The sequence below is a fragment of the Zea mays genome, chromosome 1 (assembly GCF_902167145.1).
Source record: "Zea mays cultivar B73 chromosome 1, Zm-B73-REFERENCE-NAM-5.0, whole genome shotgun sequence".
NCBI classification, from domain to species: Eukaryota; Viridiplantae; Streptophyta; class Magnoliopsida; order Poales; family Poaceae; genus Zea; species Zea mays.
The window spans coordinates 240,529,848-240,548,951 of NC_050096.1; the positions used below are offsets into that span (position 1 = coordinate 240,529,848).

General features: G+C 44.4%; 1 protein-coding gene across 1 annotated transcript in view; it reads right to left on the reverse strand.

The window, feature by feature from the left end:
- Window positions 1-7,265: 7,265 nt before the first annotated feature.
- Window positions 7,266-19,104, reverse strand: part of LOC100191864 (uncharacterized) — a 28,209-nt gene continuing 16,370 nt past the window's right edge. Inside the window, exons 5-10 of the mRNA NM_001367159.1 lie at window positions 18,449-18,538; window positions 8,930-9,022; window positions 8,693-8,836; window positions 8,107-8,214; window positions 7,787-7,838; window positions 7,266-7,696 (exon numbers count right to left, since the gene is read on the reverse strand). Of these exons, the coding sequence (NP_001354088.1) occupies window positions 7,662-7,696; window positions 7,787-7,838; window positions 8,107-8,214; window positions 8,693-8,836; window positions 8,930-9,022; window positions 18,449-18,538 (522 nt within the window). The 3' untranslated portion in view covers window positions 7,266-7,661. The remainder of the gene's footprint in view (window positions 7,697-7,786; window positions 7,839-8,106; window positions 8,215-8,692; window positions 8,837-8,929; window positions 9,023-18,448; window positions 18,539-19,104) is intronic.

Here is a 19,104-nt window from a genome sequence, read left to right on the forward strand (position 1 = left end):
CGCGGAACCTGGATTGATTTATAGCATACATGTGTTTATGCCTTTAATCATGTTCATTCTGCATTGTGTTGCTTATTATGGTGCTCAAGTTGTACAAGCACTCCCCGGACCTCACAAGTCCTTGTGCCAGTAATGCACATATTTAGGGGGAGATGTGTTACAACTTGACCCTTTGAGACTAACCGTTTGTTTGAGTTTGATTGTTTTAGTCTCAAAGAAGGTTTGAAAGGGAAAGGTGGACTTGGACCGTGAAAGACTTCCACTGCACTCCGATGAGAGGGTAACTTATTCCAAGTTCATCTTTAAACTCTTATTGCCTATTTGCTCTTAATTGAAGATTTTGGTGAGGCAATGGGGTTAAAGGGCCAAGATTGATCCCGTTTTGGTGCTTGATGCCAAAGGGGGAGAAATTCAAGGCCAAAGCAATAAATGGATCAGCTACCACTTGAGAAACTTTGAAAACAGTAGGATAGAGCTCTTGGTTTGTCAAAACTCTTGCATTGTCTCTTTTGTCAAAAGTTGGCCTCTTGTGGGGAGAAGTGTTGATTATGGGAAAAAGGGGGAGTTTTTGGAATCTTGAATCAATTTTCTTTGGAAAACCTCTCTTTATGTCTCTACAAGTGGATTTGACTTAGAGATAGGATTTTGAGTTTGATTTGCAAAAACAAACCAAGTGGTGGCAAAGGATGATCCATATATGCCAAATTGAATCAAAATAAATTTGAGTTTTTATTTGAAGTGATATTGCACTTGTTCTAGTTGCTTTATGTTGTGTTGGCATAAATCACCAAAAAGGGGGAGATTGAAAGGGAAATGTGCCCTTGGGCCATTTCTAAGTATTTTGGTGATTGAGTGCCAACACAAGTGCTTAAATGTGAATCTATGCCCATGGATGAACAAAGTGCAAATCAAGAGTAAAGGTATGTTTCTAAGCCTTAGTACATTGGTTTTGTGTACTAATATACTTGTCTAAGTGTTAGAAATAGAAAGAAGAAGAAAAGAAAAGAGGTGAAAAAGGCTTGGCTGTGTACAGCCAAGACTCAGCTCTGTCTGGCACACCGGACTGTCCGGTGGTGCACCGGACAGTGTCCGGTGTGCCAGGCTGGCTCGGGCGAAGTGGCCGCTCTCGGGAATTCACCGGCGACGTACGGCTAAAATTCACCGGACTGTCCGGTGTGCACCAGACTGTCCGGTGAGCCAACGGTCGGCCGGGCCAACGGTCGGCCGCGCAATCTGCGTGGGACACGTGGCCGAGCCAACGGCTAGAAGATGGCACCGGACTGTCCGGTGTGCACCGGACATGTCCGGTGCGCCAACGGCTCCAAGTCTGCCAACGGTAGGCTTCGCTATTTAAGGAAGGAAATCGGGCACCGGACAGTGTCCGGTGTGCACCGGACTGTCCGGTGCCCCCGATGACAGAAGGCAAGAATGGCTTTCCAGATTTTCTCTCAACGGCTCCTAGCTGCCTTGGGGCTATAAAAGGGACCCCTAGGCGCATGGAGGAATATACCAAGCAACCTTAGAGCATTCTTGATCATCCACACTCAGTCTTTGCGCATTCGTTTGTCATTCTCAGTGATTCGAGCTCCGTTCTAGTGAGAACTTTGAGATAGTCTTTTGAGCTCGATTCGTGGCCGTGTGTGTGCGCATTTTGCTGTGGATTTGTGTGTGTTGCTTCCCTTCCTTACTCTGTGATTCTTTGTGAACATCAAAAGTGTAAGGGCGAGAGGCTCCAAGTTGTGGAGATTCCTCGCGAACGGGATAAGAAAAGAAAAGCATAACACTGTGGTATTCAAGTTGATCATTGGATCACTTGAGAGGAGTTGAGTGCAACTCTCGTCCGTTGGGACGCCACAACGTGGAGTAGGCAAGTTTTGTACTTGGCCGAACCACGGGATAAATCACTGTGTCTTCTCTGTGTTGAATTCTTTGTGATTATCGTATTGTGCAAGACCTTCTCTCTAGCCACATGGCGATTATTGTGCTAACACTTAACAAGTTTTTGTGGCTATAAGTTTAAGTTTCACAGGATCACCTATTCACCCCCCCCCCTCTAGGTGCTCTCAGGCGGACCATTCACGCGCATGTCGTGCGCCCGCGCCCTTCGCCCCGCCCCGCCCCGCCCCGCCCCGGCCAGGCCAGGCGAGGCGAGGCGAGCGAGCGCGCGCGCGTGTGGCTCTCCACACTCTCTCCTCTCATCCATGACTTGGTGAGTGAGTGTGGCTTCCATATTTAAGCTAGCTCTACTCCACTAGAGCTAGCAATATGGTGCTATTGGTTCCACCTATTCCTTAGCCATCCACTTATATGGGCTTTTGAGATTTTTCTGGGATTTATTTGAATATCTTAATTGGGCCTAGCCCATAAATCCTAACACTTTTTCCAAGCTAGCATCTAAAGACGCCCTAGGGTACTTCACATCGGCATGTGATGTTGACAACCCCGCAAGCTACGGCGATGTACGTGCACTGTTGTCGTAGTCGGTGCTCCGTCCACGTTAGAGATGGCAATGGAGACCCCATCTCCGATTCTCCGTAAGAAATTCCTCTATTAAGAGATGGGGATGAAAAAGAAACTTCTTCCGCGGAGATGAAAACGGGAAAAATTCATCTCCCAACGGGTAAATGGGGATAGGGACGAGGAAGCATTCTTATCCCCGTTCACCACGGGAACCTGTTAAATTGCAAGTGATGATGTTTTCGTGTACTAGTTAATGATAAAAATAAATAATTATCCCACCAAGAGACCACTAATTGTACAAATGTGTTTATTTTAGTGTATACATAATAATTTCTTACATCTGACAATGTGTATAAATAACAATATTTTATATTAATAACAAAGATGTATGTCCTAATTATAATTTAAACGGAGATGGGGATCCCCGTCTGGGATATATTCCTGAGGTTCCTCTTCGAACTATTTCTGATTTTCTATCACAGAAGTATCTTCTAATAGCACACATGCAAAATAAAGGAAACATACAACATTTAATAAACATACATCAATCATGAAACAAGAGAAGGCATGTATAAACAAACTTATGGGAGAGGGGTACTTAGTCTATTATTTGCCCCTAGATTTGATTTAGAAACAAAGCCTCTCTTTTTAAAAAAACTTTAACCAAGAAAACATATATCTTGTCATTACTAATAACCTAGAAATACCCAATTTTAGAGGGAAACTGCCATAAAAAGTATCTTAAAATGTTTAGCATATTTCTAGTAACTTAACAAAACAAGAACCAATTTATTTGGGTATAAAATACTCAAGTTATAAAGAAAACAAGGTTGTAGGGACCTATATGCAATAAAAACTAAGCTCTAGGGGTTTTTCTATAAAGATCAGGGGCCTACGAGTCCTATTTTGGAAACCGAGTGGCTCTGGTGAAAAAGGGCCAGGGCGAGGACTTCGGGTTGTATAAATCAAAAGCGCAGGGGCTAAACCATAAATTCTAGGACCTATTTGAAAAGATATTTGAACTATAAAAACAGGTGGGTATTTATGTACCAACGCAGGGGGTTTCGCAAAAGCGATGGCGCGGCTCATGTGAAGGGGTATAGGCAATCTGGGGCCATCTGATCAAGATTCGAGGTCTGGGATTAAATTGGGGTGAGCCGACTTGGTTTAGAATAAAATGGGCCACGCGACCGGGATCCAATGAATAGGGGGGCTCGGCTCGGCTTCGTTCACGCGACTCCGAGAGCTAGGAGGGGTGACACCGGGGAGAGGGGCGGCGCGCGGCGGCACATGGCCGGATCCTCGTCGGAGTCGACCGAAAAGACATTTCGGGTGGCCAACGTGACTGGGATAGGTTCAGGGTGAAGCTAGGAGGAAGGCGAGCATGGTACATGCCTCACTGAGAGGGTGGACGGGACGAGAACGACGGACGACGATGAACGGCGAACAATGGAGCTCCGGTGTGGTCGAGGTGCTGCTGTGGAGCTGGACCGAGCCAGGGAAGTGAAAGTAGCCTAGAGAGCGGGGGGTGAATAGGCTAAACCTGAAAATTATCACCACAAACTTCGAAATACTGTTAAATCTACAGTTCAACTGGTGCATGCCAGTTCAACTGCTACACGGGCAAGTGGAACTACTCTGAACCAGTCCAACTGTTAAAATAAATCTAGACAATGAACTATGCGGAAAATATAGTGTGAATCTCTTATAGAGGAAAAATGCAACCGATAAGCAAAGTGTGGATGGTGAATATATGAGATTTATTTCACCACAAGATCCACACGACGAGTAAACCTATATGTCTATCTTGCCAAACAAAATCACAATCACAAAACGAGCAAGAACACAAGACACAAGATTTATCCTGAGGTTCGACCACACCACAAAGGTGTCCTACTCCCCGTTGAGGAGCCCACAAAGGGTCAGGTCTTTTTCAACCATAATCCTCCACAACCCAACCACCAAGGTCAAGGGATTCCTTATCTCAAACATTGCTCACAAGAGCAGGGATTACAAACTTCTTGGGTAGTACACAAATTTGGAGACTCCCAAGCAACCTCAAACCGTCTTGAAACCTAGGGTTTCAAACACTAAAATCGCACAAGAGGTGTTTGCAACAAGCTCAAGAAATTAGAAAGAGATGGGAGAGGAAAACCAAATCCGTGAGCACAAGCACAAACCTCACACCAAAGGGCTCCTTCAACCGAGTTGAATCGAGAGCAAGTTTGGGTGGGAGATGAAGAAGTGTGTCTTTGTCTCAAGTTAGGTGAGCAATGAATGTGGGTGTGACCAACAACTTTAAAGAGAGGGGTGTGGGGGTCTATATATAGCCCGGCTCAAAACTACCCGTTTGACCAGATTTTTCGAACCCAAACCGGTTGAACCATCCCTGGCAGACCTGGTAGCCTGTCTGCGAGACTGCTGCACAGTCTAGTCAAGTTGACCAAAACCGGTTGAACTACCCTATGGGTTGAACCGCCCCTGACAGCTCCGTCGGTCCGTCTGCTAGTCTGACTAGCAGACTGTTCGACAGTCTAGTCAGAGGGGTTAGGGACCAGTTGAATCGCCCCTGAGGACCAGTTCAACTGGCCTTGACTAGAAAGTTCAGGAGAGAAAACCCAAGTTGAACTGGCCCGGAGGCAGGTTCAACTGGTGTATGGTCAAAGAGGTTCATAGTTGAAGTTGAAGTTCAACTGTAGTTGAGAAAGCTCAACTGCAGCTGAAAAATCTCACCTGCAGTTGAAGAGTTTAGCTCAGCTGAAGATCAACTCAGCTGAAAAAGCTCAACTCAGCTGAAGTTTAACTCAGCTGAAAAAGCTCAACTGCAGCTGAAGAAGTTTAACTCCTTTTCAACAAGAACACTCTCAATTTCTCAAACCTAACAACAGTCAGACATAGAGTGTTCAAGAGATTTTGGCTTTCAAAAATAGCTTTTCAATTTGGATGCTTGAGCTATAACAAACGCCATTACCTATGCGAAAACAACCAAGGAAGAATTAGATCCTGCGACTCAAGATATATATAAAATTTTATACGTCCGTCGCATGGAGTATTTCCAAGGGTACCGCTTATGTGTTTTCTTTGTCCTTGAAACTTCCTATTTGATTTCTCAATAGTGGTTGTGACTGCTTTAGTTCATGTACATTCTGAGCATATACTAGGAGCAAACTCGTTAGTACTCTTATTTATTTTATCATTAAATCACCAAAACCCTCAGTTAGGGTTGATTGCACTTATAGGAAGACACAGAGAAGCAGCAACGGGCTTTGGGGATCTCGTCAGCGACCTTAGCAAAGGCAGAGAAGCTCCAGAGACGCTTGGCCACGAGCAATGGTGGTATGACGGCGACAGCGAGTGTGGACAGAGGGCAGGAGTGCACGAGAGAGGGTATCAGTGGAATATGAAAACAAATTCCTTCCAAATTTTGACAAAAAAATCATGCTCCAAGAATGAATGCACTAACAAAGGAGTTTGACTTTTAAGCATAAGATTTGAGGGTTTTATTTGAAAACAAATACTTTTAGGGAATAGATTTGAGGTGCTACAGGCGAGGATGATGATGAGGGATCAGGTGGTGTGATTGCGCAACACGTAGAGTGATTGGTTACGCAGCAGAGGGTTTCCCACAGCTACGCATGACAGAACAGAGAAAAGGAGTAAGTAGCTATCGCGGAGGTCGTTGGGAGGTAGGAGGGCGATCACAATTCTGGCGCAGAGGCTATTGCACGAGCGCATGGTGGGGGCGAGGGCAGGAGAAACGGTGGCCGTGTCAGACGGAGCGCGGGTTGATTAAAGAAAAGTGAGGGAGGTTTGTGAAAAAAATATAGCACAGAACGACTGTCGAAACTAATGCTTGAATGGAGTAGAGGTTAGACACCAAGCTATTTTTTACTCTCAATAGATATTTGGCAACTAGCTAAACATTGGTTTAGGAAGATTTTTTAGAGAACTATTGAAATTGATGTTTCACAACTTTGAACTGGGTTACATGAGCCACCGAAATAGTTGATAGGCCCATCGCCGTGCCCTTGAAATCTGTCATTTTATTATATTTTTTATTAATCAAACAAAAAAAGTTAATCAACTCATGAAATGTATGTTGTGAGCTTGTGTTTAGAAACCAAACAGAGCTTGTGTTTGTTAGAAACCAAACAGAACAAGTTAATCCACGTCGACATCTAGTTTAAATAAATCCGGTTTTAGATGGCCGTTCAAGTTCACATGTAGTTTAAATAAATCCGGTTTTAGATGGCCGATCAAGTTCAAGGACCGTTTTGCTGATTGAGAGTTCGGTGACACAGCATACCATATATATATATATATATATATATATATATATATATATATATATATATATATATATATATATATATATATATATATATATATATATATATATATATATATATATATATATATATAATTTGACATGTAATACTTAGCATAATTCAGTACCACATATATATATAGAATTTTCATCAATTCTATACATGAGAAAAAAATAATCAAATTATCGCATAGTGCATTTAATTCATCAGATTATGTTGTAAGTTGCATAGATTAGATTATGAGCTTAAACACTGAGTAGTAGTTTGTTTTTCGGATAGTCAAGGATCTGCCCAGACTACCTCTTGCATCCGCCCCTTTTAATGACCTAAGTAACACAGCACACCAAGTTCAAGGATCGTTAATACATTTTTACTCAAATTTTTATATGCAAAAGGAATATGTTAATTCTACCAAAATTCATGGCATGAAACGTTAGACCATGTCCGTGAATTCACCACTGTTTTCCACTATACAGAATAAAGTTTGAATATGAGTATGATTATGAGTAAGGTGTTGAAGATAGCCTAAGGATGCTAGTTCAAAGAGTGTTCAAATCCAAAATCTAAATAGCGATCTAAAGGCTAGCTGACAAATTAAAATTCTCCATTCATAGATCAACTTATCGAGCAACATCAAGCTTCCAAAGCACAGTTTCACATCAAACTGAGGCCCCATAGCAGAAATCAGGCTTCCGTAGCAGCTTGATGGTGAAATAGGTCCAACTAGTGTAAAGTAATTGGATATAGTGCCTACTAGACGGCAGGCCATCACCTCAGCTCCTGATGGCTGCTGCAGAGCAGCATAGAAGCTCGACAAAGGTGCAAGTCAAAGGTCAAGCTAGTTAGTTAAATACATACGTTGCTAGCTATGTATCAGATGTCACCACGCTCCTCAAACACGGCGCCACCTGCAATGTAGCGTAGTCAGTGATTTACTGATTTTTATGAAAATAAGAAAAGAAAACTGGAATTGAGGGATGATGGATGTTGTGTAGTACTTGCAAGCGTGATACCGATGTTCGCCTGACGATCCGCCTCAGCATTCCACTCCTTCATTCAGAAGCAGGAAAGGGGTAAAATCAGCAGAGCACTTAGAAGAACAATAGAAACTAATGCTTCTTTTTTTTATTATTTTCTTTCAATCTGATGAAAGCAACCATTGCTGTGGTAGCTTGCTTAACTAAAGCATATACAGGTGGCCAGCACTTGCAAATAACATCGATTGTGGTGCAAAGAATATCTGTTTTGACCAATAATGTCTATGATGCAAAACCAAAGAGTCTGCAAGCTTATGTAAAACTATAAATGCAATGCATACCCGTCGAACATGGATGATCTCAAAGGAATGGAAGTTCTCTTTTAGCTTTCTCGCTTCAGTGCACAGCTCCATCATATTCGGCTGCTTCGTTTGCCAAACACCATTCACCTATTTAGGGTAGAGAAGGCCGTAAGAAGCACCAACAACAGCATTTCTTGAGACCATAATTCTCTGGTCCAATATTTCAACGGGAGAGGAACATTATCGATTGTGCAATGGATGTAGTTCTCAAGAAAAAGGCATAAATGATTCTACAATCTAAATTGAGAGTACTTATGCACATGTTCCTTACTTTCAGAATATAAAATTACACAGAGAACAATACTAAGACAACATGGACAAAGTTATTTAGCTTTGCTAGTTACTATATTTCTGCAGAGTGAAACGAGAGGAACACTATTTTTATTTTTAGGTAGAATAGCATGTAAAGAAAAACACATCTGTACATGCTATTCAGCTATTTTTTCCCCAATTGCCCTTGCCTCTTAGGCAGGATGACATGTCTATCATGAGAAAACAGAGAAGCTAGACAACCAACTAAAGTAAGGGATAAAGCTTTGATTACTTATAGTGAAAAAAGCCATACCTGATTGCAGACAAGTTGAGAGTCCCCATGTACTTTAATTCTCTTGAATCCATGCCGAATCGCATATTTCAGTCCTAAGATCAGGCCTCGATACTCAGCAACATTATTAGTAGCGACACCAAGACCCTCACGAAGCCGAGATATCTTCAAGGTTATGTGATAACATCAGTGAACCAAGTGATAGATGGAGCAACCACAAACAAAAAAAAATCAAGTGCACTAAGTATTTTATTATACCACTCTTCCATCTTCAGTCATAAGCACAGCTCCAGCACCTGCTTTACCTGGGTTCCCTTTTGAAGCACCATCAAAATGAAGAATACCCACCATCTGAATAACCACATAAGTGCAAAACCCAGTATCAACTTATGCATGAAAACAAATATCATGTATGATGGGAACTGGGAAGCATCGCAAGACATGAATCTGAATCATGCAAGTGCAAAAAAAAAAAATGTAACTAAGGTAAATTAGTACTTGAGCCTTGAATTGTAATTTGTTTCTAGCACTGCCATAAAGCACTTTTAGCTAGAATCTTATGTACGCAAGATGAACAAGCCTCACAGTCTGCTTGATTACCATAATTCGTCCACATGCAACACTTTCACTCGTCAGCAAAGTAAAAGGAATATAAAGGGTTTATAACTTTTTTGTTCTCGTAGTTATTAAAGCGAGTTAAGGCGAGCGACGCTTTTTTTACCTTTTAAGCAGAAAGGCGTAAGGCAAGGCGATGCCATACTAAAATATAAAGATAGGAAAAATATAGAGTCAAGGTGAGGTGTTCACGTGCGAGTATTTGCACACAAAATTAGATCCAGAACACTAATGGATCTCTAACGTACAGATTTCAAAGAATCTAGTATTTTTTGAATTATAAACTGTCAAAAGATGTTAGACAGAAAAAAGTAGAAAAGGAAAGAAAAAAAAAGAATGGTATGGACTTTTATTTGGTGGCCCATCAAGAAACCCATTAATTCAACACAAATCCAAGTTCAACCATAGCCACACGTACCCTAACCTTTTAACTGCTCCCGCAAAGGCACATAGCCGACGCCGATTCGTCTTCCTCGCAGGCTCGTAGCACGGCGCTCCATATTCTGCTCCCCTCCCCGACTCACGCTCGTCACGTAAGCTCGGCTGCGGCGTCAGCGGCTCCCCATCCCGCCAGTAGCCTCGCGCCCTCGCCTCTAGTCCTCCACACACCGGCCAGCGCGCCCCAAGCACGGCCCATACGCCTGCTCCGCCGCCGCGCCTTACATTCGTGGGCAAGGCGAGCAAGACGCCTTGCCATCTAAGCATGCCTTAACACTTAAGTGTCGCATAAGCGACACCTTAATAAGCACGGTTGTTCTACATTAAGTTGTTGCTTTATTCGATTGTTGTATTTACTTTCTTCCCTTCATATAGGGCGATAGGAGGGTGTGTAGGCCCACCCCTAGTCATCGAAGGGTGAGGGGACTGGTCCGTGGAGGACGCGCCATAGAGCGTCGTGGTGGACATAGGGGACTCGGCGTCCATGGTGAGCTCCTCAAAAAGTAGCTCGTTCTGAACGTCGTGGAAGGTGGGGAACGGCACAGGTCGCTTGATGAGGGCCTTCAGGTGGTCATACCGTCGACTAAGGAAGGCGCCGAGGTGGAAGGCGCAGGCTTCCCGGTTGCTGAGGAACTGGGCCTCGAGGGCAACCCAGGTTTGGCGAGTAGTGCCCTCCCCTCCCCCCCCCCCCCCCCCCCGCTCGTGGACGATGTCCAGAAGCTCGCCAGTGAGCGTGCCGAGGATCCACGAGAGGAACACACCGCCCATCAAGTGCCCGGATGGGAGCAGCGAGGAGGCAGCGTCGACAAGGACATGAGCTTCGAGGGCATAGCACTGAAGGGTGAGGAGCACTTGGCCGCACCAGCGAGCATAGAGGGTGGACGCGGGGTCAAGGACGACGGAGACGAGCAGTCGGATGTTCAGGACACTGACCGTTTGGGCATGAAGGTTCGCGATGACCGAGGCCTCATATTCCATTGGACGGTGTGCCACTGGGGCCACCGGAAGGAGCTCGACAACAGGGGAGTCGTGGAGGAGATGCTCGGCTTACAGCCAGGCGAGAGCGTCTGCGGCGGTGTGCTCATGCTTCCAGACGAGGGCCGCCGCACGTTCGCGCTACCGTGCAGCGGCCATGGCAGCCTTGACGGTGGCGAGGGCGGTGGAGACATCGACAGACGCAGTGTGTGACGGAGGCGGCGCAACGAGGATGGGCGGCGCGATAGAAACGGGTGCGATCGGCAAGCGAAGAGAGACATCGGTGACGACAGATGTAGGAACGTCACATCGATGTGTGGCATGGCCGGATCGGAGATGGCCGTAGCGGGAAGGCCCAAGCGTGCTCGGTCCACACAGCAAACGACCAATTAGGCAGAAGAAGTGTCGGAGAAGTGAATGTCGTCGGTCAGAGGAGCACCAGCGTTAGGGTCTGCTGCCCTGGCAAAGTTGGATGAGGGCAGGGAACCATGGTGGTGCTCGGTAGGGCAAGAGATGGCACGACAGGAGCTTCCACGGCGACGAAGAAATGGGGGCTAGGCGCAAGGAACCCAAGGGGCACAGTGTCGGCTGCTGGGACGAAGGGGGGACGTCTGGAGGTGGGACCGGAGAAGATGGCGAGGTTGGAGGTGATGTGGGGGGCGTTGCAATCCGCCGGCAAGGAGGAGAGGTCGAGAAGGGGCAGAGATGGTCGCCGGCGTTGGGGACAGTGGCTCCCGCCGTCGGGGGAGAGGCAGTGGTCGCCTGGAGGCCAGGCAAGCCCGCGGGGTAGGCGGTGCTGGCCTCCGGCGGGGAAGAGAGGCCAAGGACGAAGCAGAGGGGTCGCTGTCGTGCGGAGCAGTGGCTCCCGCTGTTTGGGAAGAATGAGCGTCCGTCGGGATGTGAGGACCCCTGGTCTAGGGTTTCGCCGACCCTTGGATCTGCACCCAAGTATGGCTTTCCCTCTCCCTAGGATTCATCCGACGCGAGGTTTCCCCCTTGGCCGAATCAAACAAGAACCCTAAATCACACAGGTATGTGGTGGTAGCTTGATTTCTGTTATTTCCGTTCATCTCTTCTTCATTACAAGTGCTCAGATTTATAGAAGCCCCTAAGCGAGTCTAACTGCTAATCATTTACTACATCTGGATTAACAGCTAGATTAGGGATGGCAACGGGTCGGACTCGGATCGGATATTGGAAATATCTGTCCGCAGACATATCCACGGTTATAGATAATATCCGCCCATGACTATATCCACGGGTAGAAATTCATATCCATATCCATGCCCATCGGGTTTCGGATATCCATTGGATATCCATCGGATATGATAAAGAACCATTTCAGCAATTGAATAACATAATTAATCAAATTTCTTCCCAATTCAACATCATACACAACTTAAAATTTAATAAAAATTTAAACAAATATACATGTCCTTCAACAAGCAACATTCTCAACATGACAAAAATACATGTCTACATGTCTCAACATGAAAACAAATACATGACAATCAATATTGATCCGATCCGAGTGTAGTTTTGAGCACTTGAGCTAGCGCTATAGTAGTTGTGTTTGAATTTTTTAGTCAATGATAGTAGAATTATGTTCATCCTGGCAATAATGGACTAATGGTTAATTTCGGATATCCAACGGATTACCCGCGGGTGAGATCTAATATCCAAATCCATGCCCACTTTATCTCGGATCGGATACGGGTCTTACCCGCGGGTCAAAAAACATATCCATATCCTTATCCGTCGGGTCGGATATCCGACGGATATCCAAATCCACGGATTAAATTGCCATCCCTAAGCTAGATGATAGTGCTAATAAGTTATTACAACTGGATTAACAGCTAGATGGCAGCGAGTTACAGCTATATTACTCTAATCCCTTTATCCTTCTTCTTGCCCTCTTGTTATCTTGGCTGGATCTATGCATCAGTGGAGTTGTGACAATCTGCCCTCCCCCCCTTGAGAGCTTGCTTGACCCCAAGCAAGGGCCTTTGGGAATCTGTTCTTGGCCACATTGAAATCCTCCCAAGTACCACATGATGATGGAAGCCCAGACCATCTGAGTAGCACTTGGACCACAGTCGCGTTGCCTTTCTTGACAATTCTGCGATCCAAGATCTCTACCGGAGCCAGAGTTCCCTGTCCAAATCCATTGGCTGAGGAAGAGTATCAAAGACCAGAGTATAGTTAGGAACAAAGGGTTTGAGTTGGGAAACATGGAAGACATGGTGGATCTGAGCTTCTGGTGGTAGATCCAAGCGATAAGCAGCTGGCCCAATTTTCTCGGTCACTGTGTAAGGCCCAAAATACTTGAATGCTAATTTGGGATAAGGTCTATTGACCACAGAATGTTGAGCATAAGGATGGAGCTTGAGCAACACCTGTTCCCCTACCTGAAACTCCCTGGGAACCCTCTTTTTATCTGCAAAATGCTTATACCTCTGCTGAGCTCTAGCCAAAGTGGCCTTCAACATCTCACTATGCTCAGCTCTGTGTTGTACAAACTGGACAACTCCCTCATCCTCCTACCCAATGACTAAAGGAACTCCAAGGACAGATGCTTCATAGCCATAAAGGGCCTGGAAAGGTGAACAACCTAATGATGAGTGGAAAGAGGTGTTATACCATAATCCGGCTAATGATAGCCAAGACTTCCATATCTGAGGGTTGGAGTGTACAGCACATCTGAGATACATCTCCAAACACTGATTAACTCTCTCACTCTGACCATCTGTCTGAGGTTGATAGGCTATGCTTAAAGCAAGCCTGATATCCAAGAGTTTGAACAAATGTTTCCAAAAAACACTTGTAAAAATCTTGTCCCTATCAGACACCACTGTTTTGGGCACTCCATGCAGCTTGACTACTGAGTCTACCATGATTTGGGCCACTCCCTGAGCAGTGAAAGGGTGCTTTAAGGGAAAGAAGTGGGCATACTTGGTGAATCGATCTACCACCACCAAGATAGTATCATATCCTTCTGACTTGGGTAACTTCTCAATGAAGTCCATAGTTAGGTCTTGCCAAGCTCCTGCAGGCACATGCAATGGGTGAAGTAACCCAGAAGGATACTGCTTGGGACTTTTGGCCTGCTGACAAACTCCACATTGTTTCACAAACAATTCCACGTCAATTTTCAGGCCTGACCAATAGAACAACTTTTTAACTCTGTGGTAAGTAGCAGTGATTCCAGAATGACCACCCAATGATGAATCATGTAAAGCTACAATGATTTTGGTTCTGAGGGCTGAATTCTCCCCTACCCAAATTTGGTGGTCTTTCCTGATCACTCCCTGATGTAGAGAGTAGCCATCTTCATCAGGACTCTGTACTACCAACTTCTGTAATAGCTGTTGGGCCTGTACATCTATGGCATAAGAGTTCAAAATTTCTTGAAGCCAAACTGGTTGTACTTCAGAAACTAGTGCTAAAGTCATGGCTGCTCCCACCCTAGACAAAGCATCTGCCACCACATTCTCTTTACCCTTCTTGTAAACTATTTTGAACTGGAGACCCATGAGCTTAGCCATAGCTTTTCTTTGTAATTCAGACTGAAGTTGCTGTTCTCCCAAAAAAGAAAGAGACTGATGATCTGTCATAATAGTGAAAGGAGACCTTTGCAGATAAGGCATCCACCTGTCTACTGCCATAATTAAGGCTAGAAATTCCTTCTCATAAATGGATAGTTGCTTATTATTCATACCCAGGGCCTTACTCAAGAAAGCCAATGGTTTGTGCTCCTGCATAAGGACAGCTCCTATGCCTTCATCACATGCATCAGTCTCAACCACAAAAGGTATCTCAAACCTTGGTAAGGCCAGGTGTTTGAGTCATGGCCTGCTTCAGATTTTCAAAAGCCATTTGAGCTTCAACTGTCCAAAGCCATACCTTCTTGCCTTGAAGTAATACTGTCAAGGGCTTTGCCAAAGTGCCATAATGCCTTACAAACTTCCTGTAATATCCAGTCAAACCTTGGAAGCCTCTTAACTCAGTGACAGAAGTAGGCACAGACCACCTGACCATGGCGTCAGTTTTGGATGGATCAGTAGCAACCCCTTCCTTAGAAATAATATGGCCCAAATATTGCAACTCTGCCTGAGCAAACACACATTTCTTCCTTTTGAGATAAAACTGGTGGTGCCTTAACACATTGAAAACTTGCTTCAAATGTTGAACATGATCTTGCAGTGTAGGGCTGTAAATGAGAATGTCATCAATAAAAACCAGCACAAACTTCTAAGAAAGTGTTCTAGAATAGAGTTCATGGCACACTGAAAGGTGGTAGGAGCATTTGTTAACCCAAATGGCATTACTCTGAATTGATAATGCCCATGATGGGTTTTAAAAGCTGTCTTGTGCTCATCTTCCTCTCCCATCCTAATTTGATGGTACCCAGCTGTCATATCCAAACTGGAAAAATATTGTGCCTGCTAATTCATCTAAAATCTCATCCACCAAAGGCATTGGAAACCTATTCTTCATTGTCATATCATTGAGTTTCCTGTAATCTATGCAAAACCTTCATGTTCCATCTTTCTTCTGTACCAGTAATACTGGAGAAGCAAAAGAGCTCACACTTGGAACAATCAAGCCTGCTTTGAGCAACTCTGCCACTTGTCTCTCTATCTCATCTTTGTGTAGTGGAGAATATCTATATGGTCTGGCATTCACTGGAACTGACCCTGGCAGCAAAGGTATATAGTGGTCAAACACCCTTTTAGGAGGTAGGGTTGTATGCTGAGAGAATAAATCCTGAAATTCTGTGAGTAGTGCTGCTAACTGCTCCTTCACCTTTTCTTTCCTTTGCACAACCTGTTCCAGCAGCACAAAAGCCCAAACATCATTCCCTTTTAACCATTTCTGTACCTGAACAGCATGCACTTGAGGAATTTTTGTGACCTTAGCACAATTTCCTTGTATCTGGACCCACTGTCCCTGATAATAAAACTCCAAAGTCTTTTTATCCCAATCACAATTCATAGGACTATGGGCCCTCAACCAGTCAAATCCCAAAATGGAATCATATACTCCAATGTCCAAAACTCTCATAGGAAAGACAAAGGTATGCCCTCCAGTCCACCACTTTACTTCCCTTACTCTCCGAGTGCTTACCATAATATCCCCACTAGCCACCTTTATCTTCACTAGGTCACATTCTTCCACCTCCAACCTTAGCTTCTCCACCATCTGCTTGCTAATAAAGATGGTAGAACTTCCAGAATCAACCAACATTAATAACATCTGATGCTGAACCAATGCTCTGAGTCTGATACACTGAGAATCATCAGCCCCACTAATAGCATGAAGAGACAGCTTCAGTTCCTCTTCTTCCTGTTTCTCCTCTTGCTCTATCTACTCCAACACTTCAGGAGTTAATACCTTCTCCATGTCCTCAGGAGCTAGAACATGTAACTGGACTGTATTTCCTCTCTGACACCTTGCCTGATGACCAGGTTCAAACTTCTCTCCACAAGTGAAACATAGACCATTTGCTCTTCTATACTCCTTTAGTTGTCTCTCCTTACTCCATCCTCCTGCCTCTACTCCTTTACCTTCTGCTCTATTTCCTCCCCCCAATCTACCAACAACATGCTGCTTGGGAAACTTCATTCCTCCCTTGTCAACAATAGCAGGGAGCTGAGACATAACTGCATACTAAATTTCATTCTTCAGTCCTCTGACAAACTGATTGACATAAAATATTTCATCCATCATAGGATTATGAACAGCAGTAGCATATCTTACTTCTTCAAACTCCTTCACATATTCTTCTACTCCCCTTTTTGCCTTATACTCAATAATTTCCTCATGGCTCTTGGGTATTCCTCAGCTCCAAATTTGTCTAATACAAGCCTAGACAAATTCCTCCAATCTCCCAACCCCTGCTTCAATCTGACCACCTGCAACCATCGTGCTGCAGTACCTTCAAAATTCAGAGACACCATAGTGGACTTCATGAAATCAGGGACTCAATAAAGGTTGAAATAATCTTCACATTGTATGATCCAAATGGCTGGTTCCGTTCCTCCAAACTTTGGGAAGGCATCTTCGGTATATGCTGCTGCAACTGTTCCCCATCTCTGTCTAGTCACCCAGAACTCTCCTCTCTACCTCTGTGAGTTCTATCTCGTCTATTCTAGGGATTTCTTCTATCTCTTTCTACTGCTTCTTCAGAATCATTCCCATAACGATCCATGTACCTTGCCATGGCTTCCAAACGAAGAAGAGAAACAGTCTTACCGTTCTCCTCCATTTGCTTGCAAAGCAACGTCCTCTCTTCTTCCATGGCATCCACCTTCCTGTCAGCTTCTCGATGGCCAGCGTCATCTTCTCCCAGCGTGCTTCAGCCTGCTTTGCTTCCATGGTGATAGCCTCGATTACCAACCGGGGCTGTGCCGACGGCTTAACTGAAGGTGCCATGATGAATAAAATTCTGAGCACCTCCCTTCCTTCAAACTTGTGTCACACCGTCTTCCCGCCAACTTCTCCTCCGAGGATACAATAGCTTTGATACCAATTGTGAGGAACCCTGGTCTAGGGTTTTGCCCACCCTTGGATCTGCACCCAGGTATGGCTTTCCCTCTCCCTAGGGTTCATCCAACATGAGGTTTCCCCCTTGGCCGAATCAAACAAGAACCCTAAATCACACAGGTATGTGGTGGTAGCTTGATTTCTGTTATTTCCGTTCATCCCTTCATTACAAGTGCTCAGATTTATAGAAGCCCCTAAGCGGGTCTAACTTCTAATCAATTACTACAGCTGGATTAACAGCTAGATGACAGTGCTAATCAGTTATTACAGTTGGATTAGCAGCTAGATGACAGCGAGTTACAGTTGTATTACTCTAATCCTTTTATCCTTCTTGCCCTCTTGTTATCTTGGCTGGATCTATGCATAAGTGGTGGAATCGTGACACGGGAGGCCATCGTACGCGGTGACGATGGCGCCAGGGGTGGGCGGCGCGCCGGCAACAGGGAGAGCGGCGCCAGGAACGGGTGGCGCGCACGCGCCGGCGGGTGCAGAGGCCCAACGGCGAGGAGGGAGAGCTCGGCCATAGAGGAGATGCCGGCGGCACCGTCAGTGGAGAGAGTGGGAGGGATGGAAGGAGGCTAGATACTGAAACCCTACACCTAATATGTGTTGAGAATATAGTATAGAAATACATAGTTACGCTAACACTTAATGCACCAAACCTTTTTCTAAGAAAAGTGGAAAGTACTCGGCACAAATAATATACAAGAAATAAGAAGTCTCCAAAGGACAAGAAATTACCAGTACTCAGCCTCAAAAGTAAAGGAAAAGAAGAAATACGCCAGGAAAAGAAGAAATACGCCAAAAGTCCGAAACCTAGATTTTGAATTAGCTTCCTTTATAGGACGGCAAAGTACAGAAGGTTGAAAAAATCTTCTCTCTTAATCATGAACTGCATCTTGATTTTGGATATAAAATGCTATCGTTCCAAGTTCAGAGTTATTCTTTTTAAGTTGATGAATAGAAATTTATTGCAAAATAAATATGTTGTTCAAGACCTGTCTGGTTCATATTGTTACACAACAGTCTGGTTCATATTATCGCACAATAAAGTTAAAGAGTATTCACCATATAAGCATACTGAGGCAATACTGTTTAGTTTACTTGATAGTTGCATGGAAACTGAAGAGATTGATAAGTGCAAGTATTGACGTATTGTGGTAAAAGGTGGAAAGTAATTAGCCCAAACATGATTGAACTTACGTATTGTTTTGAGATAGGTTGTGCATCAACAGTTCCGGTATGATTGAAATTTGCTGGTGAGATATGTCTGGATGAACTAGATCTGGCTTCCTGCAGCATAAGGTCATCATACACATACAGCAAATGCCAATACTAACACATGTAGTAAGTTGAGAGGTGCATAATAAACTTATAAGACTGAATAGGCAGATTGAGACAATAGTGTTTGAGACACCATGCCATTAAGAAAAAAAACATGCCTAAGATCAAATTTCAAGTTCACCTCCCATGGATTTCTAAATTTCTTATGTACATGTATATTTGGTGTAAATCAGTAAAAACATGAATTTACAAATACAAAATCCATGCACAGCACTGTTCTTAAGGCGTCGCCTAGGCAACGCCTAGGCGTCCAGGCGGAGGTCTAACGCCTAGTCGCCTTGCCCGCTTACCTCGCCTAGGCGTCCAGGCGGTGGTCCAACGCCTTGGACCGCCTTACCGCTTTAAAAACCATGATGCACAGTACCATTTGTAAATATGCATTTGACATCAGACATGCAAATTTGCTAGGAACACCGAACACGTAACTTGAAAATGAAATACTCCATTCCAAATTATAAGACGTTTTTGGCTTTTTTAGATGCATAGCTTTTGCTATGACATAGATATACACTATG